Source organism: Glandiceps talaboti, chromosome 15, assembly GCF_964340395.1.
Source record: "Glandiceps talaboti chromosome 15, keGlaTala1.1, whole genome shotgun sequence".
Taxonomy (NCBI): Eukaryota; Metazoa; Hemichordata; class Enteropneusta; family Spengelidae; genus Glandiceps; species Glandiceps talaboti.
Window position 1 is genome coordinate 16,149,783 of NC_135563.1, and position 14,401 is coordinate 16,164,183.

Consider the following 14,401-nt stretch of genomic DNA (forward strand, 5'->3'; position numbering starts at 1 on the left):
CATTTCACTGCATCTATCTTCGTAGCCGCTGAAATTTTAGATTTTATGTAATTGATGTCTTTATTGGTGAATGCATGATTACACATGCATAGTAGAAATGTGAAGAATTCTGTCCACAGAAATGAACAGTTGGAGAATCCCTTGTACTGCTAGACATATGCTATAATTATAGGCATAAAACTAACACTATTTGTGGAAAATAGATTTTATGATAATCATATTAAAAGTTACAATAATTTACTTATTGTTTGCGTAATAAATTGATAACATTATATGTCTTTATCAGGTATATTGGTTTTATACAGTACATGTATGTAGATATTTTGCCACTAAGGCATGGTAGATTAGGGTCAGTACCAGTCAGTGTCCTATCTGGCTGAGGGTCAAATCATCCTCCCTGATATCACAGATTGTAAGATACCTCGTATCTTTCTGTCATAATCAGCCCTCTCTTTATGATTGTATTACTTTATACTACAGTGTTGCAAGTGGTAGCTGATAGGGTGGCTGAACATGTCATATCTTATAGACTACAGCCTTCAAATGAGTTCATCAAAGGATCAGTCCCACTACAGTATGATGACCGAAAAATTGGAAACCAGGTCTTGAAAGTAATGGGCTGAGCTTGGCAATGAATTATGCATGATACCACAACTGGTTAACATCTTTCACTGACAGTGAATGGTCAGCAGCTGTATATTGTACTTAGTATTAATACTGACCTAGTATCACCTCGTCAGATGAAATTTATGTTTTGTGGTTTAACACAAGTCACTTAAACTAATGACATAACAAGGGACGATTTATTTCACAAAACCACAGCAAAAACTAGTACATGTGTACATGTATATGGAAATTGTACTGATAACACATGGCTTGTGTGTGTGCCTGCAAATAAATCCATACTTTAATAGTCTATTTTATTTAAATCATTATATGTATGTGTACAATCTATCATTTGTATTCTTGTCTCTCCTATTTTGTATATCAACACTTTTAAATTATACAACCATTTTTCAAAGAAGAGTTGAAAACATTTATAATTCCAACAGACAAAATGGAATTCATCTTTTTAAACCTTATACTACCAAGTTCAAGGACAGAGTAAGTCAGTCGTGTGGGTTGAATAATAAAATAAATACCTTGGAGCAAGGGATATTATACCTCAAGGAATTCTGTAGTTATAAACCTTTGAAATACATAAAGAATACACATCTCACGCATATGCACAGTTTACTATAACACATATTTGCCTTCATCTGTACAATACAAGTGCTGTCCACCTTATCTCTTAAAATTGGTGGCTGATATGACTGTACAAAACAATATAGTGTATCTATCTTTTTTAAAGATAGGCAGTGTTGGGGCTCTCTATCTGAGAGAGGTGGCTGATAGGGTTGCACAACACAACATGACACGACACGACACAACACAACAATATCTGGTCTAATATATATGCAAAGTTAGCATGACACAATACTCTGAGTGATATGTCGTTTTGGGACATCTCTGAAAGAAGTGGTTGATAAGGCTGCATCACACAACGCAAATATCCTAGTCTCATTTTCCCTATGGTTTGTGTTTTGTAGGACCTTGGCTTACCTGTGGAATATTATCCAAATCTAGATCCGATTTGCTACTTGCTGGAATCTGTGAAGAAAGAAAGCAACAAGTTACAACTTAATATGAGTTTGTAAATATTGTTTAAAATACTACTCAAAATTTTCAAACTGTTATTGCACCACAAGTTTAATTTTAAAACCAATAGATGTATTTTATGGACTAATCAAGACTGTACATTTATGTACCATGCATTTATTGACTTTACATGGCTGGTTGTTCAATTATTCAGATCAAGGGAAAGGGCCAATTCCTGGTGTATGGAGCCACTCCATGACTTATGGGTAGACCAGCCAATCCCCAGTACCGTGATATACATGCAGGTAAATGTAACATAAAAGATGACACACAGAATGCAGAGTTAGAATGAAATATGTTAAATACAAACTGAGTCTCCTCCATGATCAGACTCTAATAGGATTACAATTGTGGTGGTTTTTAATAAATAAACAGTGAGGAAACCACTTTGAAGTTTTCAACATCAGTGTAAACCACTTGACCTCATAACTACAAAGTTGAATCATGTCCGACTCCCAATGGTATACTTGTCAAAACATGGTTAACATGACATACATGCATGCAATCAAGGCTATGTTTTTCATCAATTTGGATCAGACTGATGTAAATATAGATTATGGTACAAACAAACAAACAAACAGACAGATAGACACAGACAGACAGACAGACAGACAGACAGACAGACAGACAGACAGACAGACAGACAGACAGACAGACAGACAATCAAGGCTATACATTTTTCATTACTTTGGATCAGACTGGTGTAGATAGATTAAATCATTCCAAAGAACAGAGAGAATATCGCTATATCTGTTCAATGTCATCTATCTATTCAATAGTCATCATGTCCAGGCATCAGTCATCACCACTTTCAAATAGCACTCACAAATAGACAACATAGAGAAACCAAGCCTGTCTACATGTATATGTATGTACTCTGGATTTGTGACTAAGAACAAGTGTAGCAGTCACAGCTCCAGTGAATAGACAGGCTACCAGATCAATGTTCTTACAATTTTTACACAGAAGGGTTCAAGAATTGATAACACCTTCTACATGTACTTTTGCTAGTTAGAGACTAGCAAGAGGAATTTTTTGGTCTGGTTGTGTTTTGATATCAAGTTTTGCTATAACCAAGTGGTTTGATTTTCAAACACCAACATGCATGCTAGAACTGAATTTAAAGACAAGTACAGTTCAAAGCTATAATCACATTAGCAAACTGGTGCAATTCTTATGCATACTGAAGCCAAATTCAGTTATAAGCTACATGTAGTTTTTGTATAATGACATTAACAAACTGGTGTAATTCATGTGCATACTAAAGACAAAGTACTTTTGTAATGTAAGCTCTACTTTGATATTCCATGACTCCAGCAAAAGTCAATCTCATAAAACAAATTAACTGGCCTGGCAGTATTGATTTTACCATATCTGTTTCCCTGATACTATACTGTAAATCAGCTAATATAGAATACTAAACCATGTGAGCTACATTATGAAAGTGACTCAACACTTTATCAAGATGGGATCATGTCTATTTCCAAATGCTCTATTTAGTTTACAATGTAGGTCTTTCTCCTAATGCTGTTGCATCTAAACTCTTGTGCTGTACTGCATGTTACATTTTATTTCCAAAGAGTACATTTATTCATGTCATTGAGCATTGAAATTTAACATACAATGTTGATAGTACTTAACAGTTGTGTGGCTATAAATGAAATGATCTTGAAACTTTGAAAGCTAAAGGCCAGTGGTGGTATAGTGTGACACAGAGACTTGGAGGCCCTGAAACCCTATAAGCGCATGGCCTATAGGATTTAGCCTGGAATCCATGTTGTCTTGTTTTAAAATGGAAAGACAAGAAGTGTCTGAGAATGGACAAGTGTCCCAGGGATGTGACATGTAGTAGAAGCTTTGGTATGTTTGAGCTACTGTTATCATACACTGTAGTTCATGACCTGACTGAGGTTGTGACCTTGGGCTGTGATAAGTCAAGATTACTTTGTATACTTCAGAACAGACAAAGTTTTGTATTACAAAATGTACTTATAAATGTTACAAGAAACATTCTTCCGTGTACAAGTACTTACATTTGTTACCTAAGATGGCAAAATTTCAAAGATTTTCTCCACTGACGCCATACATGCAAGGCTTTCAAAATTGTAGGTACCAGATATTTGACAACCATCTGCTATCCATTAATAGAAGGGAACAATTCTCCAGCTGATGTGTTCCTCTGCTAGGGTACCCTACTCTGTGACCCTAGCTTTCACTTGTGGGCTAGTTTATGAGTGATTAGATGTAAATGACAGATCACCTATAGGTCAGACAGTTGGAATAGGCTTTGCCTTGTATCTGGCTATCTATTACGACTACACTGACATACACTCTATAAAAAGAGTACATACATGTAGGCAAGCATGTAACATCAGTCATCCATTCCATTGTCATTTGAAAGCCATGTCTTAGTATATTGCTTAGATTATCAAAACACAGAAACTTGCATATATAAATTTATGGATAAAAACTGTCAAAATTGATCACTACTGGTTATGTTATAGATCTATTGGTTTAGTGGAACCAGACACAAAATGACCTTTCTCAAGTCTCTGCCCTTCCCTTGAAGAAAATACTTTTGAAAACTGTGGGTTTTTTTTTTTAAATAATAGAATAAGATAAAACACAAAATGTAACTTATCTAGGTTAAACTAATACAAAAATGTTTACATACATATAGTAACTTCAAGAACATACATGTAGAAGTATATCCACTTACACTAAAACGGCTGGCAATATCACACGTCATTTCACAGCCATGAGAAGGGAAGGGAAGGTGGGTAATGAAATAATTTGCATAACAATAGGACTATTTTTGAGTCATCACAGGAGATTTCCGATGGCATGGTTCTGAACTGACAATGTCTGACAGGAGCACATGGTCTTCCTAATATGATACTACATAAGGATTGTATATACAAAACGGATGTTTGCAACTATTTACAATACTAGGTATTTAAATGAACTGTACCTTTGTATGCCTCAATTTAGTCTACACAGACAGGGCAATATATCATAAACATGAAAAAGAACAGACAAGAATAGTCTAAACTATATTATGGAAAATTGGCCTATTCATTAAATTTTACCACCTTGTCAGCATTACTCAAATTTTGTCTTTTTTTCATCGGAATATTTCTCTCTCCTTTTTACACAAAAAATTTACAGTATTGAATGATAAAAATATCATACATTATAGATGGATATTGGTAGATAGATATTATATATGTAAGTGACATTTAACAGTGTACTGTAAAGTCTGTTATCTTAGACTTAGTGATATGCATGACATAGCCACCTGTCATCTCAATCTACTTGATCATCATATACAATGTACAATGCAGTATGGGGGGGGGGGGGGGTCGACATCTTTCAATCCTCGACCTATCAGGTGGGTACATGTACTTATTTGTAACTCCAATAGTGTCATTAGCGCAATGAAAGAAATATTATAAAGGTCACATGATTTTAATATTAGTTATCTTTCTGAATAATCAAATGTGTGGGATGAGTAATCATGGGTGTATATTGTCACCTGTATGTTATCATCAGTGTTTTGGTCAGGGTGGATCATACCAGTACTTTTGATAAGGGAATTTATTCTCATTTTTATTTATTAAAACCATGATACTGTACGTAACTATGTGCAAAATTTAGCAGATTCCTAATCTCTCTGCTACCAGAGATCCTAAATTGTTGCAAAAACACCGTTCAAACTCTAACTGGCATTCAACAACTGATGATGACAGGCAAAGATTTTGTGGGTAGGTTTATTTTTTTTTGTTCAAAGGAATGTAGATTACTCAGCGTATCAGTTTCATCCTGTGCAATGTACTTCTGACACAGTTGCCCTGATCTTGAAATCAAATATCACAATGAATATATTTTCTTGTAAATGTAACTATGAAATTCCAAAAAAACGGCCAAAATTATTAATTGCATTCCCTTTAGACTGAGATTCCCTGCAGGACAATGTTGTACCAATTCTGTTGTGAAATTCTAGCGAGGAACTAGCCTGGAGTCAAGTCATGTGGGGAGTAATGTTTCCCCTCATGCCTCGCATTTTCCTACTCTTTAAAAAAAAAAAAACTTTTATAGAGCTTTGGCCAGAAGACCAGTGTAAGTTCTTATGGGTTTCTTAATTTGCCTGGTGCAATTCCCTATAGTATCATCATGTGATTAGAACCAACCAGGAGACTGTTGCAGTAGCATGTAAACATGATTACCACATCAGAAACATAATCATTGCTGTGTCTAGGCATGAGGGGAGCAGACAATAGTCAGAATTCCTACAAGAATTGATACTAGCTCAGCAAATAACCTACTACCCCTGCAATACTGCTTGTGATTGAAGGAGGACTAGGAAGTGTTTAGCTTATGAGAACAATGGACTGGTTTCATCAACATGTAAGAATGCAACGACATGACAAGTGACTTGATTTAATGTTTTACTCAAACCATTGTTCTTGATGTAAGTATTACAGCCCTTTGAGCTCTAAGCATTCAATGATGTCTTTATTGCTTCTGAATTCCTCAGTGTCCTCCTTGTCAGCCTCGTCGGCTTGGGTGTGGGCACTTTGGCCTAATTTCAATACTGAAGATGCAAGGTTTATTTAGGACACAGCACTATGGTTTATATAAAGACAGCAACTGAACTTGAAGCTGACCATCTACTTGGATTGAAATATTCAAACATGACATGTCCTTGAGGGGGCTGTGGGTCACTCCAACACAGTTTGTTTCTCTGAGGGCAGAGCCCAAGGGAGACAGTCTGTGTTGGGGTGGCCCCTATGGGAAACAGTCTGTGTATACATGTACATGTACCTACTGCTACATGCCCAAGAGAAACTGTCAACGTGTGTTTTGTATCACACCACATCCATTTCCTGTACCACTTGCCAGAAATGTGTACTTGTAGGAATGTGTACAGTTCTGTTAGGAGAACTACTTAATGATAATAAACTTGAAACAACTCATGAATTTACAAAACTTTGCTCAGTTTGCTCCATTTTACATCATCAATTATTAGTTTTTTGTCACAATGCTAGTACAGGCATATTCATGAAAATTATTGACTGGTGACACCATAAAAATGGTCAGTACCATGTGACCTTGTATTGACCAATCCTGCTGTGGGAAATGGATGGGGTGTGTTACAAATATAAACATTTACATTTTAATTGATGTTCTTGGGGTAAAACACATCCCTTTTCCAGTGTTTGACAAAACGGGATAAATGACAAGATTGAGTTGGATAAATGAGTTAGGGATGGGTGCATACGCCGGTAGTCTTCCATTGGACTCTACAACAGCCAATCACATAATCACTGGGTTTGTCAACAGTGTTGTCCTATTTTATAAACATGTATCATGAAAACACATGTAAACACGCATATTGACAAGGCCTAGATGATTACATGATGGTGTACATGTATGTAACACTCAAAACATGTCCACTTGCAGCAAATCACTATTTTTTCAGATTTATGATTTGTATCTGGTATACAGATACACAAAAGATGTCTAAAACTTCAACAACATTCCTGAATTTTTTTCCCATGCTAAAGTTGGTAGATATTCGTAAATCAGGAATAGACGGTCACTTTCCAGTGCACATACAAGAAAAAACTTCAATTACCTTTTTGTGTTTCACAAAAATGCATAGATGGAATGTTTCTGATAAATATTTGTGACACATTTGCAGATTATCAAATTTTATTTATTGTTTCATTTCTCCTTGAAATAACTAAACAGACTGAAACAGATTACAGTTAACCAAATACTTAAATGCATCTTTTGAAATTGTACTTCCGACAAGTACTTACTGTAATTCTACTCATTCAGAAGCTCTTAGTCTAGATTTGAGAGAGACAGGTAATTGAACAAAAGACCATTTTACAAATAAAGGTCTTTCTCTTTGTATGTTTTGTTATATTGTAAAGTTACCCCATATGTGTTGATTGACCATCAAAGTTTTATTGTGGTATTCAAGAATAACATTGAAAGTCAACTATGCCATGAGACGTGTCTTTCTTTTCATTCAACTTACAGCACAATCATAGAATTATTTACAGTTACTGTTTATAGTGATCACAATAAAGATAAGGTACAAGACTTTCTCATGAATAATGTAGTACTTTTTTTTACATAAACTTACAATATTCTGAGTGATTCTCCCAAATCTTTTTATTGACCAGATGTCTAATTTCAGGAGCAAAGGTTGAAGACATATTTACCAACTGATTGGTGTGTCGACAGTGAATCCCATCTCCAAATTGGTAGATTTGGATAGGAGAAAATAGACATGATGGCCTCAGAGTATGGTCACTGTTTTGATACAAATTTTGACATATAACTCTTTGTAAAGGAAATACAATTTTTGTTCAGGTATTACATGATGGTTTGGTACACTTGTAACTCTTACAAAGTATTGTCATGTTAAGGGAAAGTACTGGAGAACATTGTGTAGCAAGGGCATCTCTACAAGTATGTACCGAAACTCATGCCAATTCTAGTGTACAACAGCTTAATGTATGTACCTGAGCTTATGCCATTCTAATGTACCTGAGCTTATGCCATTCTGAAGCACTTGAGTTATGCCATTCTAATGTATGTAAGCTTCTGCCATTCTAATGTACCTGAGTTGATGCCATTCTAATGTACCAGTGTTTGTGCCATTCTAATATACAAGAGCTTGTTTGATTCTAATGTACCTGGGTTTTGCTATTCTAAACTTATCAATGTTAAAACTCCTGCCAAGATTTGACACAGCTTTTAAGGACTGCCCATACATACGTCATAGACTCCCATCATATACTCAAACACTACATCTGAATTTATATCAGTGTACAAAGGTGAGTAAACTGAAACCATAATTCTGTTTGGAATCAGGAATGGGATATCACATTATTATAAGAAAAAACACAAAGCTTTTATTTTCATAGTGAGATTTAAAACACCCACTGTTACTAATATTTGTTTAAGTGGTCTCAATATAAGTGCTGACACACATATTACATTTATCTTGACCCACAAATACAACAAAAGCAAATTTCTACACAAAGAGGGATAATTTCAATATCACATCAGTCACAAAATGCCATGGTATGTTCATGTAGATGTAGACATATTCCTAAACAGATAAAAGTATGATTTTCATGAAGTACTCATTCAAGTTTTAGAGTATCAATTAAATTTAATTAAAGGCTTAGGCAGTACTACTAAGGGTACATATTTTTGTACATCTTTACCTTAAAACTCTTCAGGTCAAATACTTAAGGGTTACACGTATGACTGTGGCAGGATAAGGGGTTTGATTTGTAATACCGTAGTATTATAGCTATATAAATTTTGTAATTTAACAAAACAAAACTGAACTTTATTTTTAGCAAAAATGGTCCATGTAATAAAGAGCACTGGGATGCAGTGTAATGTCTCTTTCAGGAAATTGAATTACTACTGTCATTATTATCATAATTTAGGGTTATGCTATGTTGATTCTTCTATGAATTTCAGTCATGAATAAACCACTACAAGCATACATGTCACATCGTCATCTTTTTGCAGTACCCTGACGATGACTTCACACAACACTATGAACCCAACTTCCAATCAATGATCACTGCACCTTCAAATTAATTAAATCATACCTATGACTTGACATTATAAAAATTCTTGATTATTACACACACCACTGCTCAAGCCTTCACTAAATAACTCTCTTCTTAAATAATTTCCAAGGATAGATTTAATTCATCAGCTGGTTGACTTTTTTACAATTACATGTAACATACATGTACATCAAAACGATGACCCATGTTTCGTATTCTTAAAATTCATAGACAATTTTTAGCTGGTATTTAACACATATATGTGTACATATCATAGATGTCTGACACTGAATATACACTATAGAACTGACCTATCACCCAATAAACCTTGTCTGCATGTACTACTATACTCCTATTCTAGTATATCTACTCACATAATTCTTATTTTTAATATGTCAAACATTGTATTTGAAGTGAATAACCATACAAATATATACACCACACATTTTTTTACATTACATCTAAACTCCTCTATACTAGCCTTAGCTCTTTTCTTAGCCAACTAAATTTTTCTGTATTAATGATGATCATAAAAAAAAAACAATTTTGTTTTCATGGAGTTTGCAGTACTATTGCTGTATGCAATCAGCATTTTACATTTATGGTTGTCTGTTTGTGGCTTCACAAATTGAAATTTCAAATTCTTTCAAGTTAAGAATAATGAAGAAGAAATTGATAGTAGTTTATTTTTGTTGGCAGTGATTATCTGTAAGGCATGAAGCCTATGAGCTGACAGGATACACATACCCATTATGAATATGATGCTCCACAAGGTCAAATATTTCATCTTACTTTGAATATTGCATTGAAAGTAAAAAATAATGAAACATACAATGTGGTATTGTGACTCTATTTACCTTTAGATTTCAATGTTTACAATCACAAATTAAATTTGACAATTCATTTGAGTCACTGAAGACAACATTAAAATCCAATATCAATTGTTTTGACCAGACCATGCACAGACAATCACTGAATAATCACCCTTTGTTTACTTTATACAACATATTAACAATGCTACTTTGTTTGTTATTCATTTTGTTGACAACACTGTTTAAATCCAGTTGCTTACTTTGTATACATGTATTGTGGTTGTGTGGGGATTGATAAATATGGATGATTTGGTAGTGTTGGTTGAATATAGCCTGAAGGTTGACAGTGTTTGTCTAGCTACATGTAATTTAATAATATTACATGAATTCTATATTTTCCCTTGGAATTTCCTCACAACATGGTGGCTGATTTACATAATAACATATTTGCATTGTTATGCAAACGAGCTCCAATTGTTTTCAGGAAAAGTACAGAATTGTTGCCATGCTGAAATGACCCTGTGGAACAAACTGAACTCAATCCTAATCAATGTACGTTAGTGTTTTCAGTTTTCTTTCATGTCCTATTTTCAATGATTTCTTTAATTTCAATAGAGCGATCGGCAAAATCAACAGCTGAGTTTTGCTATGCATTTTCATCAAAATTCCCTGAAAAATGCTAGCAACTGTGCTACCCATACTATATAATAACCACATGAAATCATACACATGACACTCTCTATAATTATACATTCCTTTATAATGATATATTAGGACAAACACTGACAGATACATAAAGTCTCCCATTCAGACATGTCTTTCATTTCCAAAAGCATTTCACAGGTTCCTAGTAAGTCTGTCATTTCAAAACCATGCCAATATTTTTTTTATGTAATATCAATAAAGATATACCTCTAAAATAATTTGAGACAGGAGACGTCACTTAATAAATGATTAACATTCTCTGCTAAAATTGTCACACAATCTATTAATTTGATTTCATGGAATGCATATGTCCTACACTAAACTGTCAAGTAGTTGCATTGTTAGCCATACATGTATTTGTTAGTGTCTGAATTACACAACGTTGAAGTTGAAATAATTTTCATTCTTCTGAGCAGAATATTGCATTCCTTGGCAGGCTAAACCTTATACTCATGAACGTTTATATGCAAGTTATCTCCATACAACTGAAATATTTAAAGCACAAATTACAAAGTGTCTGAATTAGTAATATTATTCTATGATTACTGTCATGTGGAGTCATGATGGGTGAATGGTTAGCGTGACCGGCTTGGAATCTACAGGTTGCAGGTTCGAGCCCCGTCGCTGCCTGCTGTTTGTTTCTGAGTGGCTAAAGTCCTTGGGCAAGATTTGAACCACGACTGTGCCTCAGTCAACCCAGCTGTATAACTGGGGACCTGGTAGGATGTAGGTTGCAATGTGAAGGCTTTAATCCTATGCGCTTAAATGGCTGCAATGGATTGTATGCTCCCCGGGGAGTTGAGGAAGACTAAAGGGCCGTTGTGCTGTTCTGATCCGAGCCAGGGGTAATAATTGTAAAGCGCTTTGAGCACGGAGTGGGAAAGCGCTATATAAGAAACCAACATTATTATTATTATTATTTATATTTAAGGACAGTATTGGAATACTGGTTGATTTGTAATCTTTGGGTGCAATTTTTTTTATTCTTTGGCTATTTGTTGGTTCAAATACAGCAACAAGCATATTGTAGGTAAATAGTATTTTATGAACAATGTACTGTTATGGTAATCATGGATTACAGTGAATTTTATGAGGTACTTGAGAAATGATAAATCAAAAAATTTACTGTTTCTCATACACAGCATAAGAATGTGCATATGTCATGGTATCACTCCAAGTGTTTAAACCTGTAGCATAAAAGACTGTTCTATTTGAATGAATGTATTCAAATCCAAAGCCTTACTGCTTGAATAGTGTTCAAAATTGTGGTGAACAATTCATGTTCTGTTGTTCATAGATTTTTTTACATCCAATGATGAGCTTGTTATTGAAGAAGGTACAGTGTAATGGTAAACCTCAAAATGCCTAGGGAACTCTGCTAGATTTCTTGGTGGTTGACCTCACATACATGTACATTTTTTTGTGCATGTAGACAAGAGACATGTGTATTTTCTTCTTTGAATCCACCAAATTGGAATAACTAAATCTATATTTTTAACAAATCTACAAGGTATGGTCTGAGTGAAAGTTCATCTCACCCTCAATCTGTTTTGTTGTTTTAATTTTTCCTTATTTTAAGTATGTACAAATGCAAAGTTATTGTAATTTATACAAAATGATTCATTTTAATCTCAATATGTATATGCTTGATATAAATGAATATAAATAAAAAATACCTGAAGTAGGTAATGCAAACTATAGAAGACAAATGTGTGTGTGGTGGTGGTGGTGGTGGTGGTGGTGGGGGGGGGGGGGGGGTCTGGTTCCAAATGTATACATTAGTAATATTATTCTATGATTAATATTTTAATTTATTATTTAACATTTTTAGACCATAAACTTTAAATTAATATAAATATTCTTATTTTGTGTGTATATATATGCACCTTTACTTTAGAAAACAATTACTACAGGCCAAAATATTAGTAAAATTTTCACATGCCCCATTTGAATATTTTTGTGTGGTTTATCTATTTAGCCATTATGCATTTACATCCAATCGAACGTAAACAAGTTTATGGCGCTGCGTAAATGGTATCAAACCCACCTGGGCTTAAGTTTTACAAAATAAATCATGTCGTCATTACTTGTACAGTAACGTTAATAAGCTGTGACATATAATTATGGTATAAAGTTTCAAAGGACTTTGCTGGGATAAATCGTTCTTGGATTGGGGACACATTTAACAGTACAATGCATAATAGTTTCCGCCCATGTTGCTTATCTGACCTTTTAACTGATCTCTCCCGCTTGTGTTCTGGGTACAGATTAGCTAGTTGCATATCTATGTACCAAAAACACAAACCTTTAACAAAAAGAGCCAATAAAATCACTTAAACATACCTCGAAATTATGAATAACTTGTTGTTTTTGTTGCTGTCGACTTCCTTTGCTGCCTCCACCCCGCTTATTCTTCCTTCTTCTACTCCGTTTCCCGTCGTTTGAACTCATTGCTATCGCTTTGTACTGGCTTGGTAATAGAAGGGGTATCTTTCAGTTACCCACTGTTGGTCTCAAAAAGCTCGAATTATCCTCCTTGGGACCTAAATTTGTTAAATTACTGACCAATGTCGAAATATTTCAAAATCCAACATGGCGTAGGTAAATACTTTTCCCACAATGCTCCCGCCCCATATTCATTGCCGAGGGCGCTGTACCTTGGTGCTTTCCTGAAGGACTGTGCGTACTGACTGAGATGAATGCGACATGAAATTCGTCTGTCTTTTATTTGTGCGTTTGAAAAAATAAAAATAATAACCGAACAAATGTCATCGACTGTATAATATAATACATAATGGGAAATAAGAATGTACAGAAACATTATATAGTTCATCAGTAATGCAATTAAAAATGAAAGGATATTACATCTAAAATTTCCCATTGTGATTGAACAGCCGATGCATTATTCACGAACTATGTTTAAATTCAGTTTGAATGTGGTTTTGTGTGTTTGTTTGTCTCTATTTGTTTGTTTTTTGCATCAATTTCTCATATGCTACCTATAGAATGGCAAGGGTTTGGTGGGCAAGATCGTCCTGGAAAAGATAATGAAAGATGTCTTTCCATTGTTTCGTGTGTTTGTTTTTTTCAGGCGAGCATGCACGCAAATACATATCACTTTTTACAAATCAGCCAATTCTTAACCTCTCAACACTTTGCTAGGCTACACATGTCAGACCACCAGTGACCGGAGGCTACAGTTTGAGACAGTGAGAATACCATTTCCAAGTTGAACAGTAACTTTTATTCATTTGAAAGTAACGAGATGCTCTAGAGTTTATCATTTAGGGCCTGCAGTATTTTATTCCAAGGTAGCCAACTCAACGGCAAGCAGCAAGGCCAGCGTTGAATTCAAATATAAATTTGATTATGTCTAAAGACAGGATAGCTGATAAGAAAACGTACCTCTCATGACAGAAACAAGTGCAGAGTGCAGTGCTACAGCGCCACCAGCGGTAAATATCAAACTTCTTCTGTTTTCCCAAATTGTTAAAATTAGGGGTATTTACTTAGACGGTACCGCTTACACAATACTGTTACCTTGTGCCACTGTAAACAGCCGCAATTTCGCCTTTT

At 34.8% G+C, this 14,401-nt stretch overlaps 1 protein-coding gene across 3 annotated transcripts in view; it reads right to left on the minus strand.

The window, feature by feature from the left end:
* LOC144446137 (protein FAM193A-like) overlaps positions 1–13,416 on the minus strand; it is a 42,453-nt gene extending 29,037 nt beyond the window's left edge. For 2 of the 3 annotated variants that reach the window (XM_078135857.1, XM_078135856.1), the window contains exons 1-2: positions 13,169–13,416; positions 1,603–1,650 (exon numbers count right to left, since the gene is read on the minus strand). In XM_078135857.1, the coding sequence (XP_077991983.1) occupies positions 1,603–1,650; positions 13,169–13,276 (156 nt within the window). In that variant the 5' untranslated portion in view covers positions 13,277–13,416. Of the gene's footprint in view, positions 1–1,602; positions 1,651–4,417; positions 4,455–13,168 lie in introns of those variants that run through there. The other variant, XM_078135858.1, reaches the window with a different exon arrangement.
* Between the last annotated feature and the right edge of the window lie 985 nt (positions 13,417–14,401).